The sequence below is a fragment of the Macaca thibetana genome, chromosome X (assembly GCF_024542745.1).
Source record: "Macaca thibetana thibetana isolate TM-01 chromosome X, ASM2454274v1, whole genome shotgun sequence".
Lineage (NCBI taxonomy): Eukaryota > Metazoa > Chordata > Mammalia > Primates > Cercopithecidae > Macaca > Macaca thibetana.
The window spans coordinates 56,832,628-56,855,701 of NC_065598.1; the positions used below are offsets into that span (position 1 = coordinate 56,832,628).

At 38.6% G+C, this 23,074-nt stretch overlaps 2 protein-coding genes and 1 pseudogene across 5 annotated transcripts in view; 1 reads left to right on the plus strand and 2 right to left on the minus strand.

Moving 5' to 3' along the window:
• FAAH2 (fatty acid amide hydrolase 2) overlaps positions 1 to 23,074 on the plus strand; it is a 294,424-nt gene that overhangs the window by 177,668 nt on the left and 93,682 nt on the right. For all 3 annotated transcript variants that reach the window (XM_050776927.1, XM_050776926.1, XM_050776925.1), the window contains one exon: positions 22,796 to 22,931. In XM_050776927.1, coding sequence (XP_050632884.1) covers positions 22,796 to 22,931 — 136 coding nt within the window. The remainder of the gene's footprint in view (positions 1 to 22,795; positions 22,932 to 23,074) is intronic.
• LOC126946496 (zinc finger X-linked protein ZXDB-like) overlaps positions 1 to 23,074 on the minus strand; it is a 540,578-nt gene that overhangs the window by 82,399 nt on the left and 435,105 nt on the right. The window lies entirely within an intron of this gene.
• On the minus strand, positions 52 to 8,154 carry LOC126946599 (T-complex protein 1 subunit zeta-like; annotated as a pseudogene). Its single transcript, XR_007722714.1, has 2 exons — positions 7,217 to 8,154; positions 52 to 985 (listed from the first exon to the last, which is right to left on the minus strand). The product of XR_007722714.1 is annotated as a T-complex protein 1 subunit zeta-like (transcript).

Sequence of the window (23,074 nt, forward strand, 5' to 3'; positions counted from 1 at the left end):
TAGATAGATAGATAGATAGATAGATAGATAGATAGATAGATGGATGTATTTTATCTAACAAGGAATTTATGTCACTGCTGCTAAAGCAAAACATCCTGTTCACTGGGTAAAAGACCTGCTTTATGTGTATACGCTTCAGTGCAATTTTAAAAAATACTGTAATTTCAGACCTTCCAAATTTCAACAGATGCCAGCGTTCTCTCCTTTTTCATATGGGAAAAATCCATTTGAAGCTTGGACAAAAATTCCACAGCTGTATTCCTCAGGATCACTTTGCAGAGTCTTCAAGACTCAGACACAGAGGAAGCTTCAATTCAACCTTTCAGAGAAGACATTCCAGCTCTCATGATCTCATCAACCAAGAGAATGTTGGTGGCGATCACAGTGCAGGAGTGAAGAAGCTGCTTCTTTACAAAATAGTTATCCCATACGCATACTTCTGCTGCTACTATTGGCTCACCTGTGTTCAGGTCCACACCCACAAGCTCACCTGATTCTGAATGTTCTGCTTGAACTTTAGCTAATGTTTCCTGAAGGTCAAAACCAGAGTTCTGAGCAAGAACCTTGGGAATAATGAGCAACGCATCAGCAAATGCTTGGACTCCAAGCTGTGCCCTGCCATTTACACTGGGCTTATATTTAATCAGGGCTTCTGCCATAGCCACTTCCACAGCACCAGCACCTGGAACCACACAGCCATCATCAATAGCATTTTTGACAGCCCTCAAGCCATCCCTCACTGCATCTTTGATCTGAGTGAGTGTGTGCTTATTTCCTCCTTTGATCAATAAAGTGACAGAACGAGGGTGGTTACATTTCTCAATAAAGGTGAACTTCTCTTCTTTCAATGTATACTTATATACAAGTCCTGCATGTCCCAAGCAGCCAGGACTTAGGTTGTCAAAATAATCCAGGGCTACCCCACCACAAGCAAGAGTCAGCCTCTCCATATTTCTCCTTTGAGCTATACGCAGAGCAAGTATGCCTTCTTTATTTTATTTTATTTTATTTTTTTATTATACTTTAAGTTCTAGGGTACATGTGGATAATGTGCAGATTTGTTACATATGTATACCTGTGCCATGTTGGCGTGCTGCACCCATCAACTCGTCAGCACCCATCAACTCGTCATTCACATCAGGTATAAATCCCAATGCAATCCCTCCCCCCTCCCCCCTCCGCATGATAGGCCCCAGTGTGTGATGTTCCCCTTCCCGAGTCCAAGTGATCTCATTGTTCAGTTCCCACCTATGAGTGAGAACATGCGGTGTTTGGTTTTCTGTTCTTCCGATAGTTTGCTGAGATTCATGGTTTCCAGTTGCATCCATGTCCCTACAAAGGACACAAACTCATCCTTTTTTATGGCTGCATAGTATTCCATGGTGTATATGTGCCACATTTTCTTAATCCGGTCTGTCACTGATGGACATTTGGGTTGATTCCAAGTCTTTGCTATTGTGAATAGTGCTGCAATAAACATACATGTGCATGTGTCTTTATAGCAGCATGATTTATAATCCATTGGGTATATACCCAGTAATGGGATGGCTGGTCATATGGTACTTCTAGTTGTAGATTCTTGAGGAATCACCATACTGTTTTCCATAATGGTTGAACTAGTTTAAAATCCCACTAACAGTGTAAAAGTATTCCTATTTCTCCACATCCTCTCCAGCATCTGTTGTTTCCTGACTTTTTAATGATTGCCATTCTAAGTAGTGTGAGATGGTATCTCATTGTGGTTTTGATTTGCATTTCTCTGATGGCCAGTGATGATGAGCATTTTTTCATGTGTCTGTTGGCTGTATGAATGTCTTCTTTTGAGAACTGTCTGTCCATATCCTTTGCCCACTTTTTGATGGGGTTGTTTTTTTCTTGTAAAATTGTTAGAGTTCTTTGTAGGTTCTGGATATTAGCCCTTTGTCAGATGAGTAGATTGCAAAAATTTTCTCCCATTCTGTAGGTTGCCTGTTCACTCTAATGGTAGCTTCTTTTGCTGTGCAGAGCTTTTTAGTTTAATGAGATCCCTTTTGTCAATTTTGGCTTTTGCTGCCGTTGCTTTTTGTGTTTTAGACATGAAGTCCTTGCCCATGCCTATGTCCTGAATGGAATACCATTCCAGGGAAACCCTAGGTTTTCTTCTAGGGTTTTTATGGTATCAGGTCTAACATTTAAGTCCCTAATCCATCTTGAATTAATTTTCGTATAAGGAGTAAGGAAAGGATCCAGTTTCAGCTTTCTACTTATGGCTAGCCAATTTTCCCAGCACCATTTATTAAATAGGGAATCCTTTCCCCATTTCTTGTTTCTCTCAGGTTTGTCAAAGATCAGATGGCTGTAGATGGGTGGTGTTATTTCTGAGGACTCTGTTCTGTTCCATTGGTCTATATCTGTTTTGGTTACGAGCACCATGCTGTTTTGGTTACTGTAGCCTTGTAGTATAGTTTGAAGTCAGGTAGTGTGATGCCTCCAGCTTTGTTCTTTTGACTTAGGATGGTCTTGGCAATACGGGCTCTTTTTTGGTTCCATATGAACTTTAAAGCAGATTTTTCCAATTCTGTGAAGAAACTCATTGGTAGCTTGATGGGGATGGCATTGAATCTATGAATTACCTTGGGCAGTATGGCCATTTTCACGATATTGATGCTTCCTATCCATGAGCATGGTATGTTCTTCCATTTGTTTGTGTCCTCTTTTATTTCACTGAGCAGTGGTTTGTAGTTCTCCTTGAAGAGGTCCTTTACATCCCTAGTAAGTTGGATTCCTAGGTATTTCATTCTCTTTGAAGCAATTGTGAATGGAAGTTAATTCATGATTTGGCTCTCTGTTTGTCTGTTACTGATGTATAAGAATGCTTGTGATTTTTACACATTAATTTTGTATCCTGAGACTTTGCTGAAGTTGCTTATTAGCTTAAGGAGATTTTGGGCTGAGACAATGGAGTTTTCCAAATATACAATCATGTCATCTGCAAACAGGGACAATTTGACTTCTTCTTTTCCTAACTGAATACCCGTGATTTCTTTCTCTTGCCTGATTGCCCTAGCCAGAACTTCCAACACTATGTTGAATAGGAGTGGTGAGAGAGGGCATCCCTGTCTTGTGCCAGTTTTCAAAGGGAATTTTTCCAGTGTTTGCCCATTCAGTATGATATTGGCTGTGGGTTTGTCATAAATAGCTCTTATGATTTTGAGATACGTTCCATCAATACCAAATTTATTGAGTGTTTTTAGCATGAAGCGCTGTTGAATTTTGTCAAAGGCCTTTTCTGCATCTATTGAGATAATCATTTGGTTTTTGTCTTTGGTTCTGTTTATATGCTGGATTATGTTTATTGATTTGTGTATGTTGACCCAGCCTTGCATCCCAGGGATGAAGCCCACTTGATCATGGTGGATAAGCTTTTTGATGTGCTGCTGAATCCGGTTTGCCAGTATTTTATTGAGGATTTTTGCATCGATGTTCATCAGGGATATTGGTCTAAAATTCTCTTTTTTTGTTGTGTCTCTGCCAGGCTTTGGTATCAGGATGATGTTGGCCTCATAAAATGAGTTAGGGAGGATTCCCTCTTTTTCTATTGATTGGAATATTTTCGGAAGGAATGGTACCAGCTCCTCCTTGTACCTCTGGTAGAATTCAGCTGTGAATCCATCTGGTCCTGGACTTTTTTTGGTTGGTAGGCTATTAATTATTGCCTCAATTTCAGAGCCTACTATTGGTCTATTCAGGAATTCAGGTTCTTCCTGGTTTAGTCTTGGGAGAGTGTAAGTGTCCAGGAAATTATCCATTTCTTCTAGATTTTCTAGTTTATTTGCGTAGAGGTGTTTATAGTATTCTCTGATGGTAGTTTGTATTTCTGCGGGGTCGGTGGTGATATCCCCTTTATTATTTTTTATTGCGTCTATTTGATTCTTCTCTCTTTTCTTCTTTATTAGTCTTGCTAGCGGTCTATTAATTTTGTTGACCTTTTCAAAAAACCAACTCCTGGATTCATTGATTTTTTGGAGGGTTTTTTGGGTCTCTACCTCCTTCAGTTCTGCTCTGATCTTAGTTATTTCTTGCCTCCTGCTAGCTTTTGAATGTGTTTGTTCTTGCTTCTCTAGTTCTTTTAATTGTGATGTTAGAGTGTCAATTTTAGATCTTTCCAGCTTTCTCTTATGGGCATTTAGTGCTATAAATTTCCCTCTACACACTGCTTTAAATGTGTCCCAGAGATTCTGGTATGTTGTATCTTTGTTCTCATTGGTTTCAAAGAACATCTTTATTTCTGCCTTCATTTCGTTATGTACCCAGTAGTCATTCAGGAGCAGGTTGTTCAGTTTCCATGTAATTGAGCGGTTTTGATTGAGTTTCTTAGTCCTGAGTTCTAGTTTGATTGCACTGTGGTCTGAGAGACAGTTTGTTATAATTTCTGTTCTTGTACATTTGCTGAGGAGTGCTTTACTTCCAATTATGTGGTCCATTTTGGAATAAGTGCGATGTGGTGCTGAGAAGAATGTATATTCTGTTGATTTGGGGTGGAGAGTTCCGTAGATGTCTGTTAGGTCTGCTTGCTGCAGAGATGAGTTCAATTTCTGAATATCCTTGTTAACTTTCTGTCTCTTTGATCTGTCTAATGTTGACAGTGGGGTGTTGAAGTCTCCCATTATTATTGTATGGGAGTCTAAGTCTCTTTGTAAGTCTCTAAGGACTTGCTTTATGAATCTGGGTGCTCCTGTATTCGGTGAATATATATTTAGGATAGTTAGATCTTCCTGTTGAATTGATCCCTTTACCATTATATAATGGCCTTCTTTGTCTCTTTTGATCTTTGATGGTTTAAAGTCTGTTTTGTGAGAGACTAGTATTGCAACCCCTGCTTTTTTTTGTTCTCCATTTGCTTTGTCGATCTTCCTCCATCCCTTTATTTTTAGCCTATGTATGTCTCTGCATGTGAGATGGGTCTCCTGAATACAGCAGACTGATGGGTCTTGACTCTTTATCCAGTTTGCCAGTCTGTGTCTTTTAATTGGAGCATTTAGTTCATTTACATTTAAGGTTAATATTGCTATGTGTGAACTTGATCCTGCCATTATGATATTAACTGGTTATTTTGCTCGTTAGTTGATGCAGTTTCTTCCTAGCCTCGATGGTCTTTACATTTTGGCATGTTTTTGCAATGGCTGGTACCGGTTGTTCCTTTCCATGTTTAGTGCTTCCTTCAGGGTATCTTGTAAGGCAGGCCTAGTGGTGACAAAATCTCTACGCATTTGCTTATCTGTAAAGGATTTTATTTCTCCTTCGCTTATGAAACTTAGTTTGGCTGGATAGGAAATTCTGGCTTGAAAATTCTTTTCTTTAAGAATGTTGAATATTGGCCCCCACTCTCTTCTGACTTGGAGAGTTTCTGCCGAGAGATCTGCTGTTACTCTGATGTGCTACCCTTTGTGTGTAACCTGACCTTTTTCTCTGGCTGCCCTTAAGATTTTTTCCTTCATTTCAACTTTCATGAATCTGGCAATTATGTGTTTTGGAGTTGCTCTTCTCGAGGAGTATCTTTGTGGCGTTCTCTGTATTTCCTGAATTTGAAAGTTGTCCTGCCCTACTAGGTTGGGGAAGTTCTCCTGGATGATATCCTGAAGAGTGTTTTCCATCTTGGTTCCATTTTCCCCCTCACTTTCGGGCACCCTAATTAGACGTAGATTTGCTCTTTTTACATAATCCCATACTTCTTACAGGCTTTGTTCATTTCTTTTTCTTCTTTTTTCTTTTGGTTTCTCTTCTCACTTCATTTCATTCATTTGATCCTCAATCACTGATACTATTTCTTCCAGTTGATTGAGTCGGTTACTGAAGCTTGTGCATTTGTCACGTATTTCTCGTGTCATGGTTTTCATCTCTGTCATTTCGTTTATGACCATCTCTGCATTAATTACTCTAGCTATCAATTCTTCCACTTTTTTTTCAAGATTTTTAGTTTCTTTGCGCTGGGTACGTAATTCTTCCTTTAGCTCTGAGAAGCTTGATGGAATGAAGCCTTCATCTCTCATCTCGTCAAAGTCATTCTCCGTCCAGCTTTGATCCGTTGCTGGCGATGAGCTGCGTTCCTTTGCAGGGGGTGATGCACTCTTATTTTTTGATTTTCCAGCTTTTCTGCCCTGCTTTTTCCCCATCTTTGTGGTTTTATCTGCCTGTGGTCTTTGATCATGGTGACGTACTGATGGGGTTTTGGTGTGGGTGTCCTTCCTGTTTGATAGTTTTCCTTCTAACAGTCAGGACCCTCAGCTGTAGGTCTGTTGGAGATTGCTTGAGGTCCACTCCAGACCCTGTTTGCCTGGGTATCAGCAGCAGAGGCTGCAGAAGATAGAATATTGCTGAACAGCGAGTGTACCTGTCTGATTCTTGCTTTGGAAGCTTCCTCTCAGGGGTGTACTCCACCGTGTGAGATGTGGGGTGTCGGTTTGCCCCTAGTGGGGGATGTCTCCCAGTTAGGCTACTCAGGGGTCAGGGACCCACTTGAGCAGGTAGTCTGTCCCTTCTCAGATCTCAACCTCCGTGTTGGGAGATCCACTGCTCACTTCAAAGCTGTCAGACAGAGTCGTTTGCGTCTGCAGAGGTTTCAGCTGCTTTTTGTTGTTGTTGTTGTTGTTGTTGTTGTTTAGCTGTGCCCTGTCCCCAGAGGTGGAGTCTACAGAGACAGGCAGGACTCCTTGAGCTGCTGTGAGCTCCACCCAGTTCGAGCTTCCCATCAGCTTTGTTTATCTACTTAAGCCTCAGCAATGTTAGGCGCCCTTCCCCCAGCCTGGCTGCTGCCTTGCAGCCAGATAGCAGACTGCTGTGCTGGTAATCATGGAGGCTCCGTGGGCGTGGGACCCTCCTGGCCAGGTGTGGGATATATTCTCCTGGTGTGCCCGTTTACTAAGATCCTTGGTAGAGTGCAGTATTGGTGTGGGAGTTACCCGATTTTCCAGGTGTTGTGTGTCTCAGTTCCCCTGGCTAGGAAAAGGGATTCCCTTCCCCCTTGCGCTTCCCAGGTGAGGCAATGCCTCCCCCTGCTTCAGCTTTTTCTGGTCCTGCTGCAGCAGCTTACCAGCACTGATTGTCAGGCACTCCCTAGTGAGATAAACCCAGTACCTCAGTTGAAAATGCAGAAATCGCCTGTCTTCTGTGTCCCTCATGCCGGGAGTTGGAGACTGGAGCTGTTCCTATTCGGCCATCTTGCTTCGCCCCCCTATGCCTTCTTTTGAAAGAGCATCTAAGGAAAAGGGTTCAATCCCCTTTTGATTAATAACAACAAATCCTTTAACTGAATCACCACAGACTTTCCTTTTCAGTTTTTTTTTTTTTTTTAACTCTATCTTCAATGAATTTTCTTTAAGCTTTTAGGAGTTTTTCTCTCTCTTCTGCACTTGTGTAAAAAAAAGAGCCAGGATTCACTTCTGTTTTTGAATACTCTAATGATACGTTACAGGTGAGGATGTATGCATCCTCCACCCTTTTCTTCATATCAGGATGCCATGCTCCGTGGTCCAAAACAAGCCCTCTGATTAAGCTTTTATCAGTTTCAGATTTATGTTTCATCTCCATGATCTCAATCATGAAGAGATCAATAGGTTCATCTTGTTTTTTAATGGCCAAAATGGAGTCCACTACAGCCTCTGTTAAGACATCTACAAGTTCAGCATGAACTTTAGTACGAAGAGGTGTTCTGGCCACATCTATAAGTGCTTCCCTGTCCATCTCTCTGCTTACTTTGACTTCTTCCAAAAACTGAAGGGCCTTTTCCTTTGCAGCTTCAAATCCTTCAGCGGTTATTCAGGGATGAAGGCCTTCAGAAATGTAGAGATCCGCCTGTTTCATTAGCTCTCCAATGATTACGCATATTGGAAGTCGTAACATCACCAGTTATATCATCCTGGCCTGTTGCTACCTTTGCTATTAAGGAAGCTGTTGGATGTTGAACTTGCATTTCGTGAAGCAGCACATTGCCGTCTTTAGTAAGTTCGATGTCTCCAGCGCCAGAAACGAGCATCTTCACGGTGCCCTTGGGTGCCAGGTTGGTCCTTAGCACGTCCTGCAGACCCTGCGCGGCGCTGATGTTGACCACCAGGGCCGCCTGCGCTCGGGCCACCTTGGTCTTGGCGTTCAGGGTTTTCACCGCCACCATAGCTGCTCCAGCGGAGGAAAAGGAAACAATGCTGAGAGCCCATAGCTGGTGCGGCAGATAGTCATATATTTTTTAAAGGAAAACTGTTTATGTGGTTAATCACATTCATTGATTTGCATATGTTGAGCAATTTCTGCACCACAGAAATAAAACTAATTTTTTATATGCTTCAGAATTTCATTTGCTAGTATGTTGTTGAGGATTTTTGCATTTATGTTCATCATAGATGTCGGCCTGTAGGTTTTTTTTTTTTTTTTTTTTTTTTTTTTTTTTGTATTGGTGGGCTTCGGTGTCAGAATGATTCATGCTTCACAGAATGAGTTAATGAAGAGTCCCTCCTTCTTGACTTTTTGGAATAATTTAAGTAGTATGGGTATCAGATTTTCTTTGTACATCTGGCAGAATTTGGCTATGAATCCATTTGGTGCAGGGCTTTTTTCTTGGTAGTTTTTAAATTACTGATTTAATTTTGGAATGCATTATTGGTCTTTTCAGGGTTTCGGTTTCTTTCTGGTTCAATCTTGAGAGATTGTAAGTTTCCAGGAATGTATTCATTTCTTCTAGGTTTTCTAGGTTGTGTGCAGAGAGGTGTTTGTGATAGTCTCTGCGGATTTTTTGTGTTTCTGTGTGGTCACATGCAACATAATCTTCATCACTTCTGCTTGTGCTTATTTGGATCATCTCCTTTTTTTTTTTTTTTTTTTGCTAATATATCCCCTAGTATTTTAGCCTTGTTGATTCTTCCAATGATTCAGCTTTTGTGTGTTTTTTTTTTATTTTTGTATGGATTTTGCAATCTAGATTTTGTTCAGCTCTTCTTTAATTTTAGTTATTTCTTTTTAAATAGTAACTTTAGAGTCTCTCTTGCTTCTCTAGTTCCACCACATGTAATGTTAGGGTATTAATTTGAGATTTTTCTAATTTCTTGATGTAGGTGTTCAGCACTCCCCACTTTCCTCTTAACAGGTTTTCCCTGTGTCCCAAGATTCTGGTATGTATTGACTCTGATTTCATTAATTTCAAAAAGTTTTTTTGATTACTGCTTTACTTTCCATCTTAACCAAAAAGTCATTCAGGAGCATGTTGTTTATTTTCCATGTAATTATGTGGTTTTGAGAGATTGTCTTGGTATTGATTTCTATTTTTATTGCACTGTGGTCTATGAGTATAGTTGTTATTATACATTTTTTAAAATTAGTTCAGATGTGTTTTATGGTGGAACATGTGATTGAGCTTAGAATATATGCTATATACAGATGAGAAAAATGTATATTTGACTGTTGGTTGGAGTATTCTGTAGATATCTATTAGGTCCAATTGATCAAGTATCAAGATTTAGTCCAGAATACCTTGGTTAGTTTTTTACTTTGATTATCTGTTTAACTTGTCAATGGAATGTTGAAGTTTCCCACTTTTACTGTGTGGTTGTTTCTGTATGTTTTTGCGGCTGTAGGTATCACTTAAGGACCCCTTGCAAGGCAGGTCTGATATTAACAAATTTTGTTAGCATTTGCTTGTCTGAAAAAGATTTTATTTCTCTTTCACTTATGAAGTTTGGCAGAATATGACATGCATGGTTGGAATTTCTTTCGTATAGGGATGCTGATTATAGGCCTCCACTCTCTTCTGGCTTATAAGGCTTCTGCTGAAAGTTCTGCTGTTAGCCTTAATGAGTTCCCTTTGTAGGCGACATGCTCCCTCTCTCTAGCTGCCGTTAAAATTTTTCTTTCACATTGACTTTGAAGAATCTGATGACTCTGTGCTTTTGGCATGGTTGTCTCATGTAGTATCTTGCAGGGGTTCTCTGCATTTCCTATATTTGCATGCTGATCTCTCTAGCAACACTGGGGATGTTTTTATGGACAGTATACTCCAATATTTCTTCCACATTGCTTGCTCTCTCTATCTCTTTCAGGAATGCCATTGAGTCTGAGGTTCTGTCTTTTTACAGAATCCTGCATTTTTTGTTGCCCATTGGCAACAACACTGACAGACACTGCTAGCAAAGGTACTCCAGTGGGCTGATGGTCATCCCCCACATGGGTGCACATCAATGGGGCAGCAGGGGTCCCAAAGCTTGCTCATCCCAGCAGGGTGGTGTGTTTTCCATATGCATGTGCATGCTGGCAGGGTGATGAGGTGAGGCTGTGGGCAAGCATACACCCACAAGGGAAAGCTGTGGGTGGTCATGTGCTGCTGGAAGTCTGTCTGCAAAAGCACTCCAACAGTTAAGCAGGGCTTGCCACTGAGGGATCGGTGGCAGTGGATGCTGGTAAACAGTGGAGGCTGCACTGCAAGTGGGTGTAGCTAGGCAGGACCCTGGCAGAGGCTGGCAGATAAGGGGGAGCTCAGATCAGACTGGCCCTGTCCCACAGGCAACACAGCCATGTTATTTTCAGTTCCAACAAAGGCTAGAACAGCCTGGAGGAATATGGCAATCTTTGGGGAGTTGGCAGCCATGACTGTGCTCCATTGCAGTCATTTCTACACAAAACCTCTGGACTCCATACAGGCTGGAGTTCTGTGTCTGCCAACTCTCCAGGCAGTTCTCTTTGCTAGCTCAGATGTTCATGGGGTTGTGTGTCAAATGACTTTTTCCTATATTTATCTGTGTGTTGTATAAACTCATACACAATGACCTTGCATTACATTTTAAATGTTGAAATATATCATACACAGCATATATAAGTAATAACATATTCAGTTAAGATGTTGATTATTATAAAGGGAAGTGCAAAATGTCAGCATCTAAGGTTAACTTAGAATCTGTCCAAGGGTCCATGAAGTCAAAATTATTTTATAATAATGCTAAGATGTAATTGACCCTTTTCATTATGTTGACATTTGTAGTCATGTTTCAAAAGCAATGTTATCCAAAGTGGCTGCACATTAGCATGAACAAGACAGTGACACTAAATTGCACTGCTAGTCATTATATTCTTTACTGCTACACACAGTTAGTAAAGAATAAATAAAAAGTTAAAATGTTTTAGAAAAGGATTGATATCAGCAAGACTGTTTAGAAGCTCTTTATACTTGTCCCTCTCATAAAATAAGGACAAAAACAGTGAATAAACAGCTACATTTTAACTCTATTATTGGAAAATGAATGCTAGAGCACAACAAAGGAGTAGCAGAGACTCTGTGGAACATGTAGGCTTAGGATGGCTTCATGGACAAGGAAGCAAAGCACTCTGCTGCTGCTACCTTATCTCCTCAAATAGGATTCACTCAGAACTAAGGGGGACTTCCCTCTGCATCAAAAAGGGAGAAGGAGGTTTCTAACAGCCCCTATTAAGATCATGGACATCTGCAGTCCTTCCTGCTGAAGAATCCTGCAGTCCTCACAGATGCTGAGCCAAGTTTGGGAAGATGCCAGGATTTTACACAACTGCATTGTTAAAGGAAGAGCTGACATTTGCCCCCTTTCTTATTTGACCTAAGCTGCTGCTGCACAGTGCCGTCTTATAACTGGAGCCACTGCTATATTGTGTCTTGCTCATGAGGGCAGTAACCACTGCATCCCTCCATCCCTGAGGTTTTGCATCATTACAACATGCTCATGCCTGGTAGTGCACCATTACTCAGCCAAACTGTTATGGCTCATTCCCCTTGGGAACAAGCTGCCTAGGAGGTCTTCCGTCTACCCCATTCCAGTGTCTACCATACCCTAACCCTGGCTACTCAAAGCCTGGCTCCAGCAAAACAGCTGCAAATCTAGCAGCCAAATACACAAGGCACATTGAACCTACCCCCGCCCCCAAACCCAGAGAATAGTTAGTGCTGTGCACGATACAGAAGCTGAGTACAAAGAGCTAGGCCAGCTCCATGCACCCTCATGCTTTGCCTATGTGGGAGCAGTGCACAAGCTGGTGGGCCAGCTCAGCACTCTCTTGATGTGAGAACCAGCCTGGTGTCCTGCCCTAAGGGGAATAGCAGACAAGCAGAAGACCAACTATATGCTCTCTTGGCACACAAAAGAGCTTGGTGGCATACCCCATGGAACAACACACAGATGAATGCACATGCCGTGATTTCCCTCTGTATGTGGAACAGCTTATGTCCCACCCACAGTGGAGCAGCACCAGAGACACTGATGCTCACAAAGGCATTGCTGGTGTTGACTACAGCTGAAGGAACTGCATAGAGACTATGCCATTCCACTCACTGGAATCAAAGCCAGCACACCCTACCCAACCAAGCCCTAGGAAACATCAGCAGGTACAAGTATCTCCACATGAAAGACACTTGATAATAGTGGAAATGGTAACCATTCCACCTTATGCCTGGGTATTACTATAGGGACACAAGACACTTGAAAAGTCAAGGAAATATGACATTACCAATGAAACACAATAATTTTGTGGTAACTGATGCCCCCCAAAATGGAAATTTCTAATTTTTTTAAAAAAGTAATTCAAAATAATGACTCAAGAAAACTCAGAAATATACAAGAGTACAGAGACACACAATGCAACAAAATCAGAAAAACAAGTCTTAGTATGAATGAGAAATTGATCAAAGAGATAGATACAATGGAAAAGAAACAAACATAAATCGTGGAGCTGAAGAATTCAGCCAACGAAATAAATAAGACGGAGAGCTTCAACAGTATACTAGATCCAGCAGAAGAAAGAAGTTTTAAACTTGAGGAATGTGTTTTGAAATAGCCCAGTCAAAAGGAATAAAAATAAAATAATGTAAAAGAGCAAAGAAAACCTATGAAATAGGTGGTACATTATTAATCAAACTTCTGCATTCTAGAGATTTCAGTGGAAGAGATGGAGAAAAGCACAGAAAGCTTATTTAACAAAATAATAGCTGAAATTTTCCCAAATTTTGGAATAGATATGGATATCCAGATCCATGAAGCTCAAAGGACTCCAAACAGATTCAACCCAAAGAGGTCATCTCTGAGGCCTGTTATGATCAAACTGTTACGACAAAAAGAATTACAAAAGAAACATCAGAAAATTGTCAAGTCACATATAAAAGAATCTCCATCTGACTAACAGCAGACTTGTCAACAGAATGCTTGCAGGGCTAAGGAGAATGGGATGGTATATTCCAAGTGCTGGGGAATAAATTGAGATAAAAATGCCATACCCAACAAAACTATTCTTCCAAAATGAAGGAGAAATAAAGTCTTTACCAGATAAACAAAAGTTGAGGAAACTCACCATTAATTATATTTACATTAAATGCTTAAGGGGGTGATTCAGCTGGAAGTAAAAATATAATTACTAACATGAAACCATAAGGAACTATAATAAAGGTAAATTTATTATCAAATTCAGAACACTCCATTATCATAATGTAATATAATTTTTCAAAATATCTATGAAGGTTAAAATCACAAGGTTAAATAGTACCTATAGCTACAATAAGTTGTAAGTGGACACAAAATATTAAAACATGCAAATGGAGATACAAAGTTATGAATTTTAAGAAATCTAGAATGTTTGTATGTGACCAAACTTGTTATCAACTTAAAATAATTTATTATAACCGTAGGCTTTTCATGTAAGTCTCATAGTAGCCACTAAAAGCAAATTACAGCACATAAACATATAAGAAAGGGGAAGGAATACAAAGTTTATTACTATGGAAAATCCCCAAATGATAAATGTAAAAAAAAATGAGAAGTGAAGAAAGGAACAAAGGATACAAATAATTTAACAAAATGGCCGAAGCTAGTCCTTAGCAACCAATAATAACCTTAAATGTAAATGAATCAAATTCTACAATTGAAAAATATAAAGTGGATGAATAGATTTAAAAAAAAACATAACCCAGCTGTATGCTGCCCACGAGAGACTCATATTACCTGTAAGAGTTCATATAGACTGAAAATGAAGGGATCAAAAATGATATTGTATGCAAATGGAACCAAAAGTGAGAAGTATTTATACTCAGGTAAAATGCACTTTAGATCAACAACTGGGAAAAGAGGTTAAGAAGATCATTATATAATGAAAAGAAGTTGATTCAGCAAAAGGATATAACAATTGCTCCCAACACTGGAGCACACAAATATATAAAGCAAATATTAGATATAAATGGAGAGGTAGCCTGCAATATAATAATAGTTGGGGACTTCATTCACTTTCAGCAATGGAATGATTATCTAGGCACAAAATTAATGAAAAATCAGATATAAACTATACTCTAGACCAGGGATCCCCAACCCCCAGGCCATGGACCAATACCAGTCCATGGCCTGTTAGAAACTGGCTGCACAGCAGAAGGTGAGTAGTGGGTGAGTAAGCATTACTACATAAGTTTTGCCTCCTGTCAGATCAGCAGCAGCATTAGATTGTCATAGGAGTGTGAACCCTTTTGTGAACTGAATATGGAAGGGATCTAGGTTGTGTGCTTCTTATGAGACTCTAACTAATGCCTGATGATCTAAGGTGGAACAGCTTCATCTCAAAACCATCTTACCACACACTGCATGTAAAAATTGTCTCCCATGAAACCATTCCCTGGTGCCAAAATGTTTGGGGATCACTGCTCTAGACCAAATGGAACTAATAGACATTTACAGAACATTCCACTCAACAGCTGCACAATACACATTATTGTCAACAGCACATGGAAGTTACTCCAGGATACATCATATGTTTGGCCACAAATAAGTATCAAAAATTTGTTGTTTTTTAATTTTATTTTATTTTCAACTTTTATTTTAGATTGAGGGAGTACATTTGCAGGTATGCTACAAAGGTCTACTGCATGATGCTAAGATTTGGCATATAATTGAACCTGTCACCCAGTTAGTGAGCATAGCTCCCAATAGGTATGTTTTTGACCATTGCCCACTTCAAACTCTCCCCAAGCTTATAGTCTCCTGTGTCTATTTTTCTAAACTCTATGTCCATGTGTACACAATGTTTAGCTCCCACTTATAAGTGAGAACATGCAGTATTTGGTTTTCTGTTTCTGTGTTAGTTTGCTTAGGATATTGGCCTCCAGCTCCATCCATGTTGCTGCAAATGAATTCATTCTTTTTTATGGCTGCATAGTACTCTGTGATGTATAAATACCACATTTTCTTTATCCAATCCACCGTTGATGGGCATCTAGTTTGATTCCATGTCTTTCCTATTATGAATAGTGCTGCTGTGGACATGCAGGTGCTTGTGTCTTTTAGGTAGAACAATATTTTGCTTTCAATATATACCCACTAATGGGATGATTGGGTTAGATCACAGTTCTAATTTTATTTTTTTTTTTAGGTTACTTTCAACTTTTACTTTAGAATCAGGGGATACATGTGCAGGGTTTTTAAAAAGGTATATTACATGATGCTGAGGTTTGGGGTATGATTGAATCTGTTACCCAGGTAGTGAGCATAGTATCTGATAGGTTTTCCACCATTAACACTTTCCCTTTTATCGTCACCTTGTAGCCCCCAGTGTCTACTGTTCCTATCATTATGTCAATGTTTACCCAATGTTTAATTTACACTTATAAGTAAGAAGATGTGGTCTTTGGTTTTTTTAATTTCTGCATTAATCCACTTACAATAATTGCCTCAGGCTGCATTAATGTTGCTGCAAAGGTCATGATTTTCTTCTTTTTTGGCTGCATAATATTCCATTGTGTATATGTACCACATTTTTTATACAGTCCACAGTTGATGGACACCTAGTTTGAATCTATGTCTTTCTTATTGTGAATAGTGCTGTGATGAACATATGGATCCATGTATCTTCTTGGTAGAATGATTTATATTCCATTGTGTATATACCCAGTAATAGGATTGATAGGTGGAATGGTAGTTCATTTTTTAGTTCTTTTGAGAAATCACCAAACTGCCTTCCAAAGAACTGAACCAACTGATATTCCCACCAAATATGTATAAGCATTCCCTTTCCTCTGCAGTCCTGCCAGCATCTGTAATTTTTTAACTTTTTAGTAATAGCCATTCTGACTGGTGTGAGATGGTATCTCTTGGTGGTTTTAATTTTTGTTTCTCCAATAATTACAGTGACAATGAGCATTGTTTTTGTATGTTAGTTGGATACTTCTATGTCTTCTTCTGAGAAGCATCTGTTCATGTGTCTTGCTCACTTTTTGATGGGGTTATTTGTTTATTGATTGTTTTTTTCCAAGTTCCCAAATTGAATATCTTTATTTTTATATTCCAGATCATTTGAAAAATTCTTTTATTAGTGGTGACATTTCTTGTTTAATGATTACTTCTCTTCCTAAACAAAAGTAGTGATAGAATTTTTAACTAATTAATTAATTAGTCTTATTGTGGTAAAATATACTCACCATAAAACTTACTATATTAACCACTCTTAATTTTTTAAACTATTTTTATTACAATAGGTTTTTGGGTAACAGGTTGTGTTTGGTTGCATAAATAAGTTTTTTAGTGGTGATTTCTGAGATATTGGTGCAACCATCACCCGAGCAGTATACACTGTACCCAATATATAGACTTTTATCCCTCACCCTCCTTTCACCCTTTCCCTCGAGTCCCAAGAGTCCATTATATCATTCTTATGCATTTTCATCCTCATAGCTTAGCTTCCACGTATGAGTGTAAACTTACGATGTTTGGTTTTTCATTCCTGAGTTACTTCACTTAGAATAATGGTCTCCAATTCCATCCAGGTAGCTGCAAATGCCAATATTTCAATCTTCTTTATGGCTGAGTAGTAGTATTCCATGGTATATCATGGTATATCATATTTTCTTTACCCACTCATTGACTGATGGGCATTTGGGCTGGTTCCATATTTTTGCAATTGCAAACCATGCTGCTATAAACGTGTGTGCAAGTATCTGTTTCTTATAATGACTTCTTTTCATCTGGGTAGATACGAAGTGGTGGGATTGCTGGATCAAATGGTAAATCTACTTTTAGGTCTTTAAGGAATCTCCACACTGTTTTCCATAGTGGTTGTACTAGTTTACATTCCCACCAGCAGTGTAGAAGTGTTTCTTTTTCAGTGCATCCATGCCAACATCTATTTTTTTTAAATTTTTTTTATTATGGCCATTCTTGCAGGAGTAAGGTGGTATTGCATTGTGGCTTTGATTTGCATTTCTCTGATTATAAGTGATATTGAGCATTTTTTCATATATTTGTTGGCCATTTGTATATCTGCTTTTGATAATTGTCTATTCATGTCCTTACCCCATTTGTTGATGGCATTGTTTTCTTCTTGCTAATTTGTTTGAGTTCTTTCTAGATTTGGGGTATTAGTCCTTTGGCAGATGTATAGATTGTGGAGCTTTTCTCCTGCCCTGTGGGTTGTCTGTTTACTCTGCTGACTGTTTCTTTTGCCATGCAAAAGCTCTTTAGTTTAATTAAGTCTCACCTCTTTATCTTTGTTTTTATTGCATTTGCTTTTGGGTTATTGGTTATGAAATCATTGCCTCAGCCAATGTCTAAAAGGGTCTTTCTGATATTATTTTCTAGAATTTTCATAGTATCAGGTCTTAGATTTAAGTAGGTGATCCATCTTGAGTTGATATTTGTATAAGATGAGAGATGAGGATCCAGTTTCATTATCCTAGATGTGGCTAGCCAATTATTCCAGCACTATTTGTTGAATAGAGTGTCCTTTTCCCACTTTAGGTTTTCGTTTGCTTTGTTGAAGATCAGTTAGCTGTAAATATTTGGGTTTATTTGTGGGTTCTCTATTCTGTTCCATTGGTATACGTGCCCATTTTTAAAGCAGTATCATGTTGTTTTGGTGACTATGGCCTTTAAGTATAGTTTGAAATTAAGTGATGTGTTGTCTCCAGGTTTATTATTTTTGCTTAGCTTTGTTTTGGCTATGCAGACAGTTTTTTGGTTCCACATAAATTTTACGATTTTTTTTTTCTAGTTCTGTGAAGAATGATTGTGGTATTTTGATGGGGATTGCATTGTATTTGTAGATTGCTTTTGGCAGTATGGCCATTTTCACAATATTGATTCTCTCCATCCATCAGGATGGGATGTGTTTCCATTTGTTTGTTTCATCTATGATTTCTTTCAGCAGTATTTTGTAGTTTTCCTTGTAGAAATCTTTCACATCCCTGGTTGAGTACATTCCTAAGTATTTTATTTATTTTGCAGCTATTTTAAAAGGGGTTGAGTTCTTGATTTGATTCTCAGCTTGGTAGCTATTGGTGTATAGCAGAGCTACTGATTTGTGTACATTAATTTTGTATCCTGAAACTTTTCTGAACTCATTTGTCAGTTCTAGGAGCTTTTTGCAGGAGTTTTTAGGGTTTTCCAGGTATACAATCATATCTTCAGCAAACAGTGACAATTTGACTTCCTCTTTACCGATTTGGATGCCCTTTATTTCCTCCTTTTTATCTTCAGCAAACAGTGACAATTTGACTTCCTCTTTACCGATTTAGATGCCCTTTATTTCCTCCTTTTGTCTGATTGCTGTGGCTAGGACTTCCAGTACTATGTTGAATAGAGCGGGTGAGAGTGGGCATCCTTGTCTTTTTCCAGTTTTCAGAGGTAATGCTTTCTACTTTTCCCCATTCAGTATTATGTTGGCTGTGGGTTTCCCATAGATGACGTTTATTACACTGAGATATGTCCCTTGTATGCTGATTTTGCTGAGGGTTTTAATCATGAAAGGAGGCTGAATTTTGTCAAATGTTTTTCTGCGTCTATTGAGAAGATCATGTGATTTTTATTTTTAATTCTATTTATGTGGTGTATTACATTAATGACACAAGTCATTAACCTGTTTCTATTAAATGATCCTTGCATCCCTGGTATGAAACCCACTTGTTTATGGTAGATTATGTTTTTGATATGCTGTTGGATTCAGTTATCTAGTATTTAGTTGTGGATTTTTGCATCCATGTTCATCAAGGATATTGGTCTGTAGTTGTTTTTTTGTTGTTGTTATGTCCTTTCTGGTTTTGGTATTAGGTGACACTGGCTTCCTAAAATGATTTAGAGAGGATTCCTTCTTTCGCTATTTTGTGGAATAGCATCAATGGGATTGGTATCAATTCTTTGAATTTCTGGTATAATTCAGCTGTGAATCCATCTGGTATTGCACTTTTTTTTTGGTAATTTTTTTTTATTACCATTTCAATCTCTTTCCTTGTTATTAGTCTGTTTAGGGTTTCTAATTCTTCCTCATTTAAGCTGGGGGAGTTGTATCTTTTCAGGAACTTTTCCATCTCCTCTATGTTTTCCAGTTTATGCTAATAAAGGTGTTCATACTAGCCTTGTGTGATCTTTTGTCTTTCTCTGGTGTTGGTTGTAATGTCTCTTGTTTCATTTCTAATTGAGCTTCTTTGGATCTTCTCTCTTCTTTTCTTGGGTAATCTTGCAACTTGTTGTAATATCATAGAAAACGGTTTGGAAGAATTACTATCTTTTTATATATCTCTTGGCCATTTGGATTTCTGTTTGCAGAAAGCCTTGATAAAATATTTGGTCCTTTTTTATTGGGTAGTTTGTTTTATCATTGGTTAATGCTTTGTTTGTCCTATTTAAGAAACATTTGCCCATCCAAAGCCATAAAGATATTCTCTTATTTTTTTAAAGATGCTTTATTCAGTTTCCTTTGGCACTTAGGTTTTCAATCTATTAGATACATGTTTTTGTGTATTGTATGAATTAAGATTGAAAGTTACTATTTTTCTATGTGTATATTGAGTTGTGTCAAAAGTTTATGTGGTAAAGGTTATACTTTCCCAACTGCATTGCAGTGTCATCTTTATTTTAATTCAGGTAACAGCAACAAGAGCAAGTGGGCTGGATATTATTCTGTTTCATTATCTTAATCCTTGTGTCTATATCTACTATAACTGTAGTATAACTACAGGCTGTACTATATCTGTACAATCTGTAATAGTATCCCTTTTTCATTCCTGATACTGATCGTTTTTGTATTTTTCTCTTTTTGTCTTGATAAGTGTTGTTATGCATTCATCTATATTATTAATCTTCTCCACAAATAATCGTTTAAATATGTGCAGAACATGCAGGTTTGTTACATAGGTATATACGTGCCATTTGCTGCACCCATCAACCAGTAACCTACATTAGGTATTTCTCCTAATGCTATCCCTCCGCTAGCCCTTCACCCCCTGACAGGCCCCGGAGTGTGATGTTCCACTCCCTGTGCCAATATGTTCTCATTGTTCAACTCCCACTTATGAGTGAGAACATGTGGTGTTTGGTTTTCTGTTCTTGTGATAGCTCACTGAGAATGATGGTTTCCAGCTTCATCCATGTCCCTACAAAGGACATGGATGTCACATTTTCTTCATCATTGATAGAGAAAATCATCACATCTTTCTATATATCATTGATGGGCATTTCGGTTGGTTCCAAGTCTTTGCTATTGTGAATAGTGCTGCAATTAACATATGTGTGCATGTGTCTTTATAGTAGAATGATTTATAATCCTTTGGGTATATAACCAGTAATAGGATTGCTGGGTCAAATGGTATTTCTGGTTCTAGATCCTTGAGGAATCACCACACTGTCTTCTGCAATGGTTGAACTAATTTATACTCCAACCAACAATGTAAAAGCGTTTTTATTTCTGCACATCCTCTCCAGCATCTGTTGTTTCCTGACTTTTTAATGATTGCCATTCTAACTGGCGTGAGATGGTATCTCATTGTGGATTTGATTTGCATTTCTCTAATGACCAGTGATGATGAGCTTTTTTTTTTTTCATATGTTTGTTGGCTACATAAATGTCTTCTTGTAAGAAGTGTCTGTTCATATCCTTCGCCCACTTTTTGATGTTTTTGTTTTCTTGTAAATTTGTTTAAGTTTCTTGTGGATTCTGGATACCAGATCTTTGTCAGGTGAATAGATTGCAAAAATGTCCTCCTATTCTGTAGGTTGCCTCTTCAATATGATGATAGTTTCTTTTGCTGTGCAGACACTTTTTTTTTTTTTTTTTTTTTTTTTTTTGAGATGGAGTCTCGCTCTGTCACCCAGGCTGGAGTGCGGTGGCCGGATCTCTGCTCACTGCAAGCTCCGCCTCCCGGAGTAGCTGGGACTACAGGCGCTCGCCACCTCGCCCCGCTAGTTTTTAGTACTTTTTAGTAGAGACGGAGTTTCACCGTGTTAGCCAGGATGGTCTCGATCTCCTGACCTCGTGATCCGCCTGTCTCAGCCTCCCAAAATGCTGGGATTACAGGCTTGAGCCACCGCGCCCGGCCGACACTCTTTAATTAGATCCCATTTGTCAATTTTGGCTTTTGTTGCCATTGCTTTTGGTGTTTTAGTCATGAAGTCTTTGCACATGCCTATGTCCTGAATGGTATTGCCCAGGTTTTCTTCTAGGATTTTTATTGTTTTAGGTCTTACATTTAAGTCCTTAATCCATATTGATTTAATTTTTGTATAAAGTGTAGGAGGTGATCCACTTTCAGTTTTCCACATATGGCTAGCCAGTTTTCCCAGCACCATTTATTAAATTTTTCCATTGCCTGTTTTTGTCGGGTTTGTCAAAGACTAGATTGTAGTAGATGTGTGGCATTATATCTGAGGCCTCTGTTCTGCTCCATTGGTCTATATATCTTTTTTGGTACCAGTACCATGCTGTTTTGGTTACTGTAGCCTTGTAATATTGTTTGAAGTCAGGTAGCATGATGCCTCCAGCTTGTTCTTTTTGCTTAGGATTGTCTTGGCTAAATGGACTCTTTTTGTTCCATATGAAATTTAAAGTAGTTTTTTCTAATTCTGTGAAGAAAGTCAATGGTACCTTGATAGGGATAGCATTGAATCTATAAATTACTTTGGGTAGTATGGCCATTTTTACAATTTGATTCTTGTTATCCATGAGCATGAAATGTTTTTCCATTTGTTTGTGTCCTCTCTTATTTCCTTGAGTAGTGGTTTGTACGTCAAGAGGTCCTTCACATCCCATGTAAGTTGTATTCCTGATATTTTATTTTCATTTTAGCAATTGTGAATGAGAGCTCATTCATGATTTGGATCTCTATTATTGGTATATAGGAATGCTTGTGATTTTTGCACAGTATCCTGAGACTTTGCTAAAGTTGCTTATCAGCTTAAGAAGATTTTGGGCTGAGAGATTGTAGGTAATCGAGAAAGGACTTATAGTTTCACTTAAGTCTTGAAATCTGGTTATCCATCTAGCATATTAAATTGTGAAATATATTATAGGCAGTGGAAATGGCATAAACAAAGTTATAAATGAGCATTAAAATAGCCTGTTCTTTGTGGAAAATTGCAAACAATTTGTTATGGCTTCTGTTTAGGTATCAGGTTGCAGAGAGCTTTGTATACAAGTTAAAGGAACGTTGACTTTATCCTCTAGGCCAGTAGATTTGTTAATCTGTATTCTAACTCATCCTCATCCATATAGGCTCTGCAGGCTGTTAGAACCATCGCAGAAAGAGAGAATAGTCTAATAAGTAGGGACCATTTCTCCATCAGAGTAGCTCTGGTTTGGCTGTTTTATATTGAAGTTCTTCGTTGTACTCTATTTGGAAAAAAAATTCACTGCTTTTAAGAAAGCTAATAAAATTGTAAAACTACCACAATGAGATATAAGAAGACCTGAAAAGTTTTAACCAGGAGAAAAAATATTTAAGATAAACACCATAATGAAATACAACATGCAGAGATCATGTCTTATTTTGGGCAGCTAACCTGAGTGTCTAACCTTTCAGGTGTGGTTCCCAACAAAGGTCAGTTTCCCATGGCTGTGGGAGGCCAGGAGTTGTTTCAGTGCACTGGTCCGATGTGCCGCTATGCTGAAGACCTGGCCCCCATGTTGAAGGTCATGGCAGGACCTGGGATCAAAAGGTATGTTCATTTATTTTTATTTCCTCAGACTCTTATCCTGACATTCATTCTCTCTTTATTTATTAATGTCATAGAGGTAGACTTTCAGTCCTCAAGCAAAGAATTATTGCAGATATTTATGAGAGAGCCTTTATATACTTATA